General features: G+C 40.1%; 1 protein-coding gene across 3 annotated transcripts in view; it reads right to left on the reverse strand.

The window, feature by feature from the left end:
- hecw2b (HECT, C2 and WW domain containing E3 ubiquitin protein ligase 2b) overlaps positions 1-12738 on the reverse strand; it is a 78688-nt gene that overhangs the window by 64652 nt on the left and 1298 nt on the right. For 2 of the 3 annotated variants that reach the window (XM_080876841.1, XM_080876840.1), the window contains exons 2-3: positions 7182-8388; positions 884-991 (exon numbers count right to left, since the gene is read on the reverse strand). In XM_080876841.1, coding sequence (XP_080732967.1) covers positions 884-991; positions 7182-7563 — 490 coding nt within the window. In that variant the 5' untranslated portion in view covers positions 7564-8388. Of the gene's footprint in view, positions 1-883; positions 992-7181; positions 8389-12738 lie in introns of those variants that run through there. The other variant, XM_080876842.1, reaches the window with a different exon arrangement.

Here is a 12738-nt window from a genome sequence, read left to right on the forward strand (position 1 = left end):
TATTTATTTGTAAAAATGTTTGGAATCATGTCTGATGTTCGTTCCACTTCTCACGTGTGCACCACTTTGTGTTGGTCTTTCACCTGGAAGTCCAATAAAACTGATTCATGTTTGTGGCTGTAATGTGACAAAATGTGGAAAAGTTCAAGGGGGCCGAATACTTTTGCATCCACTGTAGTTTTACTAGTGTTGTGAAACTGGCTCTAGATTTCAATATGCTAGATTTTAAAATGGCATGGAAGTGGGTTGATGACTTTTTAAAAACTATTTAAAAGCTAAGTATTTGAAGTTAAAAATATAAGGAATTATATACTGTATGTTTAAATTTTGTATCAAGTTAAAATAAAATAATTATTTTTTTAAATACAAATAGAAATTTGGAGTAAACCAGGTCTTTAAATCTGTCCCACATTACTAATTCAAGTTTATTTTGATGGTAAGAAAGACCAGTGAAAATTGAACCTTCAACAATTTGTGAGATATTCATATATAAACATCACCTCAAATTTCAATGTGCAACAAAATGGCCTGAAATGAATATCTATGTATCTTGAAACATATTTAATACATGAAGCTAAAATTTCACAGTAACCACGATATATGTTCAAACTTTGTTCCATAACATTTCATGCAAACCATGCAAACCAGATGGAATCACCCACTGATATAACCTTGTTGTCCTTTGCATCTCCAACTCAGAAACGGAGACTGAGACTTTAATGCACTTGTTCAAGCCCTGCACAGACCCCGGTGAAGCCTGGCCTCCACAGCATATCATTAGGTTTGTATCACCAAACTCAACAAAGCTATGCAGCATTAACGGGAAGTATGCATCGCATAAATACAGGATCATTTGTAATTAACAAGAACACAAGACACTCACGCTCCATAAAATAGGGTCCCGGCTCCAGTCTCCACACAATCTGTCCTCTCTGGGTGCCGTTCACACCGCGGTTCTTGGATTCCCACACATTGGCCACACAGTTCTCATCTGTGAAACATTTATATGTAAATATACATAAATATGTTTAAGTAAATATACATTTCTAAATGTGTTCTTTACCTCTGCACAGATGCTTACAGACATAGAAGGATGCCAACAGTTATTGATACAAGAAGAACACAAAACTAAGTTTTTAAACAGTGAAATTACAACTCACACAACTACACTTAATTTTCTATTTGTTTGTTTAATTGTTACATTATTTCAATATCTTACATTTTATGTATTTACCTTCTTATTCTTAAGATCTTTTGTACTTACATTTTTCCATATCATTGGTTTATTTTAAGTTTTTCTTCTTCATTGTCTGTCTGGTGTGTAACATTGTTGTTAATGCACAATTTGCACAGTTAAGCAGCATGATTCATTATTGAAGAATTAGGGATGCAACGATATTCGTATCGATATTGAACCGTTCGATACAGTGCTTTCGGTTCGGTACGCATATGTATCGAACAATACAACATTTGTAATTTATTTTATCAACTTTCCTTCTGACGATGCTGTCTGTGTTGAGCGCTCAGTGAATCTGTGTTCGACTACTCCGCCTAGGCTGCACTGTCCAGCGCAGATCCACTGAGCGCTCAACACAGACAGCATAGTCAGGAGGAAGAGCGCAGGGCAAGCTAGCGAGACAGAAGTTAAGCTCTCCTTTTAACATGGACCTCCCCCACCCTCATTCAGATCTGGCGTTTGGAATTATTTTGGTTTTCATGTGACGTATGACCCTGAAGGTAAGCGCGTCATGGACTAAAGTAAAACAGTATGTTGGATGTGCCATGCAATGCTCAATTACATGGGTGGGAACTAGTGTGTTAGCGCAGTTAGCTCGTTAACGTGTTGGCCGTCTAGCCCCATGCACGGGGCGATCGGCGGTAGCTCGTTAACGGAGATTTGCCGTGTTGTGGCGTTAAGGTCATTTCAACGAGATTAACCTGAAAGCACTAGTGGGAACACAACGAATATGACTGCACATTTACACCGACATCATCCTAGTGCAAAGACAAAAACAACAAGCATGCTACTAACTTTAGCCGAGTCATTTAGACAGCTGTTAGCACATGATTCTCCTTATGCTGCTGAGAATATAGCCCAGAAGAAGCGGATAGTATAGCTTTTATTTTGGAAAGAGACATTTCTCTGTAATAAACTCTCTTTTCCAAAGATGAGTGATTCCTCAATCAGATACAGGGCTTGCAATATCGCTAGCCTGACGTCCTGGGGCTAGCGATTTTTTTCAGTCGGGCTACCAAAATCTATCTCTTCCCTGCCCGTCGGGCTATTGTAGGAAAAATATATGTCAATGCTTTTGCATTCTTTCAGAAATGTAGCTGGGTAATTATGTCATTGGCATCGGTGAGCCACTGTCAATATGTGACATATTGAAATCGCGTTTGAATTTGCGCTTGTTTTTTGCTTTCACTTTGCAATCGTGCGAACTGTGTATAGAGAGCGACAGCACTGATCTGTGAGTGATGATAATTTGTGCACCAATTCCTCTGACATCGTCTTATTAATCGTTAGCTTACTATGCAAACATGACAAGTGAAATCTCCCGCAGCTTAAACATGTGAGAGGTTGATCGCGCAGAGAATCGCTGAGCTTATGTGAGTGAGTGTGTAAAAGCATTTCAGTTCTGCTGAGCCAAATAAGACAGGTCAGGGTGAAGAAGTGACAGCCAAAGAAAAGCTTACCACAAAACAGAGAAGTTATGACAAATCAGACTATAAGGCAAAAAGAAAGTGCAGCTTTATGGTTTCATGGACAAAATAATTTCTGTGGCTGCAATATGACGAGCTAAATAACCAGGGCTGCACATAAGTGGTCCGCAGGTGTGCATTCGCTGTCAAAATAAAAAACACGCACAAGGGTTAGGGTTAAATTTAAAAACTGTACTTTTGAGTTAAAATATATATTTATAATTTTAATAAATGACAAATTAAAAAGGCATGAACATTTTATTTGTATCGAAAAAATATCGAACTGTGACACCAAAGTATCGAACCGAACCCAACCGTGAATTTTGTGTATCGTTGCACCCCTATGAAGAATGTCATAAACGGTTTAAAGTGCCTTTATTATTAGATTTTTTTCAGTCTTCACTAAACGGTTCTCAAATTTAACTTAATATCTGAGTGTCTCTTAGCTTTCAACCAGTTGGTTAGTCCATTTTTTTCCTCACTAAGTTGACTAAGAAATTGGTTGCCCTGAACATCCATAATAGCCATTTATTTACAGGCAGCGCCTGCTAGTCCATATCTGATGATCCCCAGTTCAGTTCTGAATTGGCCTTTTCCTGCTCCTATTTTTAAGCATATTAAAGGACAAAATCAGCAGTGTCATCCAAACTGAGTTATGATCTGCACCCAGTTTTACTCACTTTACTTAAATTCACCATCTCATATTTGCTGGATGACGCACATTTGACGATGAAATTAGCCCACTATGGTTGGGCTAATTTCTGACGGAGATGAGACAGCATACAGGGTAGAGAATTTAAAACATAACTTATGGACTTGGCACAGACAGGTCCGCTCCCCTCTCATTATAAATGGAGAACGGCTGGCCTCTGCCACCCCTGAGGCTATTGCCAGTTCATCCTGTCTCAAGAAACCAGGACAATCACAGGCGACCCCTTGCACCTTGCCCACCACTTGACTCACTGCCCTCTGGTCGGCACCTCAGGTCAATGAGGTCCCACTCCAGCCTCAAAAACACCCCACCCACCAATCTGAGCCGTGGTCTGAGTAACCCTCAGGTCACTCACACACAGACTCTATACTCAGACCAGGTCCAATGCACTACTTTCAAGCACTTTGCAACCTGCCCTCTAATGTGTGCCTTCATCCTGCTTTGTATCCGTGCTGTCCTACTATTTACATTTTTATTCCATGCACATCGTACATGTACAATGACAATAAACGTCTATTCTATTCTAAGATGTGCAGACACACACATGGAGTAAAGAAGCAAAATGCACACTCACATGCAGGGGTGGTTAAACACAAGGCGAGGCATTTATTTTGGCCAGAGAGAATAATAGAAAACACAATAGAAAAAGATGGAACAAAAGCCAATAGTGGGAAATAACACTAGGAAAACAGTAATACTACAGCTGGCAGACCCAAGGAGAAGATGACTGATGTTCTGAGAAGAGACAATACATACACAAGGAGGTGATTAGGAAAAGTGGAGACACATGGGAAAAGACACAGCAGAATGGAATTAAGCTAATGAGGCAGGAACAGGAAGCATAAACAATGAGATCCAGACTAAGACACAAACTTGACAAAGAAAATGTAAATGGACATGACTGACTTCACAAAGGTGATGCTGGGGAGAAGACTCTTAGATGAGACCAAGACCGACTGGACGCAAAAGGGAAGAAATCTTCCCGTTGTTTTCATGGCATCGCTGGAAAAAGGCTGAAGTTAACCTTGCAAACCACATTTTCGACATGGTGTATACGGGGTACAGTGGTCACTCAGCATTAGCATGATTTTATTTTTTCTAAGTAAACACACCTGTTTGACATTTGACCACTGTTAAAAATAAATGTATTCATATAGCACTTTTCACAGATAAATGTCACAAAGTCTTCACAATAAAACGAAAAAAACTCAGATGAATTAAAACATAAAACAACAAATGAATTGTTGTCTGTATAGAAGTGTCTTCAGCTGCTTTTTAAAAGAGTCAATGGAGTCTGTACAACTTAAAGACAACTGAAGAGAACTGTATAGCCTTGGTGCCTGAAAAGCCCAAACCTGGCGTGTTTTGAACCTTGTACCAACCAAGCATGAGGTTTCAACAGCTCAGAGTTTTACTGGGGAGCTTCACCACGTACAGCCCTAAAACTTAAAACTAAAATTTTAACATTTATCAGCAAACAATGAAGAGAAGCCGAAATGCAATATGCAATCTCTTGTTAGTGCCAGTTAAAAGTCTTGTCGCAGCATCATGTCGCAGTCCAAAATCCAGAGTTGATTTGGAGAATCACTGAACTGTCAAATATGACGCCCAAATTTGAGACTCGACTGAACAGAAGAGCCGGAAAACCCACTGATATTCCAACTTACCCAAAAGGAATATAAAAGGAGCCCGATATCGACCGCCCACATGGTAATAAGACACTGAAGAAGGAAGCATCCAGGGTAGCAATTCTTGTTTCTGTTACACTGTCATCGACTTTAAACTGGTGTAATTTTGCAATTGAAACTATGATATATCCCATGATATTGATGGACAAAGTTGTAGAAAATAGTTCAACTAAGATAAATTACCTATCATTACAAAAGTACAGCAGACTGAATGCACAGTCTAAACAAACACTGTTACTGTAGAGCTGCAGAAGGAAGAATATTTCAAGAATCCAATAGAAATTCAGAACTTGTAACAGCTTGTAATAAAAAATGTAATTATGATAAAGATAAACAAAGATTAAGCAAGCTTTGAAAGTAAAGTATAAACAGTATTTATTATTTTTTTAAAGTGTTTTATGCAAATCTAAATGTGTTGTTCATATGTTTGAGCTTAAAAATTTTTTTAGTTTGAAATATATACTGGTCAAATAATCCGAATACCTTAATAATCCCTAAGTATATGTATGTATTATGTAAATAAATAAATATAGGAACACTTTGGAAAACACATCTGATCTCCATCCATCCATTCTCTTCCCTGTATCCTTATCCAGCTCACAGTAGGTGCATGAACCTATCCCAGCTACCACAGGGTGAGAGGCAGAGTACACCCTGAGAAATGTGCCAGCAACAAAAGAGTCCAACGTCTTGAAATGAAAAATGTACCCACAGAACGCCTGAAAAAGTAGTGAAAAAATAATGTGGCAGACTAGTCCATTTTTCAGAAATGGAACTGCAACAACCCAAAATGGCACTTTGTATGGCCACCACATGCTTTGATGCATGCCTGACAGCAGCAGAGCATGCTCCTAATCAGATGATGAATAGTGTCCAGGGGCATTTTTTTCCCCAGGGTATCACTGACCTTCTAGACCAGGGATGTCAAACTCAAATACACAGTGGGCCAAAATTCAAAACTGGAACAAAGTCGCGGGCTAACATTAATATTTATTGAAATATATTTATTCCTCCAGATACAAGAATGAATCTTATGGACTCAAACATGTTTTGCTGAAAAACTGAATATGGAACAAGCAAAGCTTAATACTAAACAATATATATATTAGCTGTATAATACCAGTAGGCCAGCTCTAATAGTAATTTGGTATGGCTTCACGGGCCAAATGTAATTAGGCTGCGGGCCAAATTTGGCCCGCAGGCCAGAGTTTGACACCTATGTTCTAGACAGTGCGTTTCTGATCCGTTAGACATTTACACCAGTCGATCACTGGAGGTCGATTTGTAGGCTCTGCTACTGTTTATTCTGTTTCTTGCTGCACAAAGAAGCAGATACTGCTGAAATCTTACCAGCCACTTTAACCAGATTACCAGGTTTGGTCTTACTGGTTAAGAACAGATTACCGTACCAAGCTATGATACAAGACATTCAAACAGATTCAACAGGTATCACCTCCACTGTAACTGTAGGTTGTGGTCCTGAGTGTGATTACTGTGTTAGACTCTGCACAAATGAACCACACCACGAGTAAAACGAGCCAGAGTTACATTTAAAAGGGCCGAACACCAAAGGTTTGGAAACATCCTGAGAAACTTGGATCATTGTGCCAAAACCACAACACAGTCATCTGCTGTCCCATTTAAGAAAGCGAGCTATCTACATAGTCACAAAAATACAAAAAGAATTGTTAATAATTAGTAAAATTATATAAGTGTAATAAGTATAAAAGCAATAATAATAATAATAATACCTGTGCTAAAGTCATTAAAAGCTGTTGTAATTTTTCCCAACAGAACGGGGAGCATCTGATTAAAAATTAAGAAGCTTTTGTCTATTAAATCTTTCAAAAGTAATCCATGAAATCAATCTGGCATGTTGTCACAGTTACCAGCTACCTGTGCCAGAGAAACGCCCACCATCTTGTTCTGTACCTACGGGCCCAGCTCTATGAGGTTACCTTGGATTGATACTAAGCTAACTTCAGCTTTGTTCTACTAGTTCACGAGTAACAAATAAGAGATTTATGCAGAGTAACTGCTGATAAAGTAGTAATTAAATTTGTTTTCCAGTTTCTCACCAATGTGGTATAAGCCGATCCAGTCAGTTGCATCCACTTCCTCCTTTATGTCCCAGGAGATCACCAGGTGGCTGTGACCCAGAGTCACCTGGTATGTAGAAGCTGTGAGCGATGACCGACTTTCTGAAGTCACCAGGTCTGTGTCACTATTGGCCCGCTGAAGCCCCAGTCCTGTTTCTGGCTGATTCCCTGATGACATTGTAGAGGAGGCCGAGGCCGAGGCTCCGATTGGTTCCTGCACTGACAAGCTGCAGACGCTGTCAGGCCCGATCGTGTAGGGTCGGGTATGTGGAGTGCGTCGACGCACCGCCAGCAGGTGTTCCCTGGCACTGCCACTAGGTGATGATGAGGATGATGAAGAGGCAGTGGCAGCTGTTGCCATGGTAACAGTAGAGAGAGGTGAAGGGAGGGGATGAGAAGTTAGGGGGTTAGGTGATTAGCTAGTGGTGCTGGTAGTGGTGAGTGTGGGATGTAAAGGTGGAGATGGTGATGATGATGATGGTGGTGGTGGTGGTGGTGGGGGGGGGGGGGGTGACTATGGACAGGGGCGAGGGGGAAGGACAGCAGATGCAACAGAAAGGCGAACGGTGGTGACAAAACAAATGGACTGAAAAAAGAAAACAAATAAGGAAGTGGAAACGATGAAATCAGAGTATGAATAGCAAGAGATAAGACCAGCGACCTTACAGGAGAAAAGAGACGAAGAGGTGGAGGCAACTCTTCATCAGAACTGAATATTTGGAGCAGTGCAACTGCAGTATAAAGTAAAGGGAACTGCTTGGATCATATTTCCACTGAAAGAAATCTTCTGCTCGGTGGCAACATTTAGGACAAGGCACTTGAGAGTTTGCAGTTTCCACAAGCTATCATTGAGAAGAACGTAAAGTGTTGGTGGCTGAAGCTTCTGTAAGCAGTCATTTATATCCTGTCATGTGACACCAGTCCATTTTAACACACACTTAAGTGCCAACAGTACAGCAGCCTCTTGCTTAAGAATTAGTTTGCTTGAAAGGTTGAAAGGTTGAAAGTCATCCAGCCACACATTATAAAAAGAGAACCATGGAGGTGGGACAGGGGCAAAAAAGACGCAGGAGGAAGGATAAAGACGAAGCCAAGATGCTGCCACTTGTATGTCCAGGTAGGAGGAAGTGACGGGGGTGGTCCTACAATCCACAAGGACTGTCAGGGATGAAAGGAGGCTGGAAACCTAAAGGAGAGAAAAAGAAGCAGCTGATTAAACAGGAAGAAAACAGGAGTGAATTATCTTTTGTCATAATCTTTTGTGTGCTTAACAGTGGCTGATGTCACCTGAGACGACTGTCTGGATAATAATCCGTCAGTTTAAAATCATTTAAACGTTACTAGAGCCACTTGCAACACATGCAGAGCTTCGATAACAACAAACATGCAGCAATTAGCACAAATGTAACGTCTAAGGGTGCTTAGCGATCAGGGGCGGGGGGGTCATTTCACCATACACTGGCTGTGACCAGTCGCTCCCTGCAAGATTTCAGACAGAGGAGGTAAAGGAATTATAAGAAGAGTCGTCCAAGAGCCAAGGAACACTTGTGGAGAGCTACAGAAGGAGCTGGAATCAGCAGGTACATGTTTACAAGAAAACTATAATTAATGCACTCTTACAAACAACTTAATGAACATCTGCTGTTTGATTTCTTTGGATGTGATTGGATGAGTTATTACTGACGTGTGGTGAGAGTTTAATTTCAATAGTACCTTTGAGAAATACATCTACTTAAAAAAAGTGGTGACATATTCAGTACTTATTATTATCTACATGATACATTAATGGGAAGAAAAGCCGAAAACCATCCTGACACTGGCAAAGGCATCAACTACAGGCCACCACTACAGCATCATCTGCCCCTAAATTAAGGAAAATATAAATTATATATGAAGCAGCTGGAAGTGCTTTCAGCCTGCAGGTAAAATAAGTATTGTGTTGTGGTGTAATTTTCTGGCAGCAGGGACATCACAGTTAAATTATTAACTCTAAATTATTAAAAACTGTGTTTATCTTGAAGAGTTTCTGGTTAACCCAAAGTTAATAGCTAATTTTTTATAAATCTGGAGCAAGTGTGTAGAAAAAGAGCCGAGCTCTTCGACAGCACCAGTCACAGGGACGCTACATAAATAGCTGCAGCATGATTAGAGAACAATAGAGGGGCCAAAGGGAACAGCTTCCTGTTCCCAGCACACCCACCACATTCCTCCATGCCACTTTGTGTCTGTTTGTTTTTCCATGCATTGCTCTGCTCGAGCTTAGAAGCACAACAAAGTGACTGAGTGTGACAGACTCCAATTATTTAATTAACTGTCTGCACATAATTGAGACAACACTATCAATCTGAGAGATGTCAGGACAAACTAGAAATGCAGACAACAAATGCTTTTGTCTGAAGCAGTGCACTGATTGCTTTGCTTTTTTAAGTCATATAGCAGCTGCAGCACTGTATCCAGGACACAATGGCAACTTAACGTACCCTTCCAATAATTAAAAGAGATGCAAATAAAGTCTAGAAAGATGCATTCTGGACACATACGTACATGTTTACATTGACACTGAAATGCATTTGAAATAATTCAAATGTAACTCATATTGTACACAAACAGGCCGGATTTGTAGTTCAGATTCTGTAAACTTACCTAAACAACAACATTGTCCAGCCATAAATATTGCCAGTGTAAATTTGGCTATTATAGGATTTGCTCCTATATGAATGAAATTGTCCAAAATGTCTTGATATGTTGAAGGATTAAAACTTTTAACTAAAAACAGCCCCACACCATAATCCCCCCTCCACCAAACTTCACACTTGGCACAGTGGGGTCAGACCAGTACGTTTCTCCTGGTGACCACGAAACCCAGACTCCTCCATCAGACTGCCAGATGGGAAAAGTGTGATCCGTCACTCCACTGCTCTAGAGTATAGTGGTGGCATGTTTACACCACTGCATCCAACGCTTGCATTGCACTTGATGATGTAATGCTTGGATGCAGCTGCTTGGTCATGAGGCTCTCTACACACTGTTATTGAGCTAAAGCTCCAGAGCTCTATAGCATGCATGTCACTTGCATTTGCCACTAAAACAGACCTGGAGTAAAACATATTAAGCCCAAGCAGCCCATAGTTCTCTCTGAATATGCTATCATCCTTCAGTGTGGAGTCTGTCTACTCACAAATGCCAGGAAACAAAGAGGCAGAGCTGCCACAGAGATGCTGAGCATCCACTAGCATCCAAAACAGAAGCGCTTGTTACTGTAATCAAAATCCTTTACTTGGAAAAAGCAGGTGGGAGTTCTTAATTAAACCAGCTTTTCGAAAACTTAAATATGAAGAAAAGTTACTTTGAAGCTCCTCCCATCCACTGCAGTTCATGTTACACAGTGAAAAGTCTACAGTAACACTACAGACGTTAAATTAAACCATACGTACGCCGATGAACTATTAACTTAGTGTGACATAATGTTTAAAATGGGCATCTTTTCTGTCATAGTGATACCTGCAGTAACCAGGTCTGCTTGACCATCTATATTTCAAGGCTTTAGTAACATTGTTTTGTGGAGTTATAGAAGTATAAATATATAAAAATTACATTTGAGTTGTGTTAATGTTTTAAAATATAAAAATTAAATCCCACACCGTCCCAACATGCCCGTAAAAATATACATGGGAGAGTAAAACGCCACTGACCTGGTGCTGTTAGGCAGGACAATAAATTATTAACATGTAAACCTAATGTTGCATCAAAGCACAGTGTGTTTTCTTTCTTGTTGCCACCACAGTAAAGGCTTAGAGCCACACATACTCATTCAAAAACACACAGGCGCGCACACACACACACAAAAAGCATATACCCATGAACATACACCCACTTTATCTCATCCAGGAGCCACAACACTCTCAGAACTGCTTCTGGCTCCTCAGTATTTAAGGAAGCATTTCATGAAGAGTAAAGGCTATTTTATTTTATGCTTTAGTTTAAATGATATGTAAAACTTATTTTATTTGACATTAATGTGTTTGTGAATATTTGTTTTTGCATTTAGGGAAATGATTTCTACAAAAAAAATCTAATTTTTAATCAAAGGAAGGGTTTTTGCTTTTTTGGCAGATATTGTATCCTGTTAAACTGTTACAACACTTGAATTCTAAACTGGAACCAATGAGCAGTTATATTTTAAAAGACATGTAGGGCTAACCCTTTTGAATATTCACTGTTACTTGCTTAGGACGTATTTCTTATGTGATTACTTGACAGAGTAATAAACAGAAAACTCGCTAAAATAACCAACAGCTGCAACATAATACAAGATTTGAACTGCAGCCAGTTTGATTGGCTGGATGTTGATGTAACTGGAAATAAAAACTACTCACAGTTTTAATATTACCCACAGACTAGAATCAGCCGTTTACTGAGGTTTGTGTTTAAAATCAAAAAAGCAAGTTAGAAAAGACAGTCAGGAATTTAATTCAAGTAACAACAGGGCAGGATGTCCTGCAAAGGAAGTGGTATCAAGTATCAAGTCAATAGCCCCAGCTGTCCAAGGTAGGCTTAGTACACCACAGAACAGTGCTGCCAGTTTGCTAGTGAAAAAGTCACATTCACCCAAGGAGAGAAAAACAAGTTGCCACTCAACCTACAAACAGACCCTTGGTTTATACTACAGTTTACTGTATACAGATTACACAGTCAGGCTCAGACCCTGAGTAGACGAGTGGACACGGTGAACAAATCAGAACTGCAGTGCACATTCAGGTCAACCTCAGAATAAGCCCTGATCCCCTGCTGAGTTTGTAAATGTGTACACAAAGTCATTCTCTCTCTTTAGGACAATTTCATTTTAATGACAGAGTCAAGAAAGGAAATCATTGCATAAAAGTTATAAACTGATCTGCAAGTCACTGAGTGACCTAAGTGATGGTGAAGCACACCTGTCGACAGATTCAGTTTCATCTATTTCAACTTCTCCAAAACCACAACAAGACCAAACAGCTGTGTCAGGGACAAGCTTCTATTCAATTCACTTTTATTTATATAGCGCCAAATCACAACAAAAGTCGCCTCAAGGCGCTTCATAGATACAGAGAAAAACCCAACAATCATATGACCCCCTGTGAGCAGCACTTTGGCGACAGTGGGAAGGAAAAACTCCCTTTTAACAGGAAGAAACCTCCGGCAGAACCAGGCTCAGGGAGGGGCGGGGCCATCTGCTGTGATTGGTTGGGGTTCTAGACATGCACAAGGCTAAAACAAACTACAAGACCACCAGCAAAACATTTGGTGAGGTGGTGATCACTGTTTTTTTAGGATTATTAGAAAATGTTAGAAATATAAAATGACCATCAATCTCCAGACCATCGTTGGGTCTGGAATGATCATGAGAAATGTGCAACTTCAACGCAAAACTACACTGAAGGAGCTTGTTGATGATCTAACGGAAGTTGGGTCTCCAGTCACCAAGAACACTGCTGGTAACACACTTTGCTGTAACAGACTGCAGCACCTGCGAGGGCCCTGCTCAAGAAGGTACATG

The sequence above is a fragment of the Rhamphochromis sp. 'chilingali' genome (assembly GCF_963969265.1).
Source record: "Rhamphochromis sp. 'chilingali' genome assembly, chromosome: 3".
Taxonomy (NCBI): Eukaryota; Metazoa; Chordata; class Actinopteri; order Cichliformes; family Cichlidae; genus Rhamphochromis; species Rhamphochromis sp. 'chilingali'.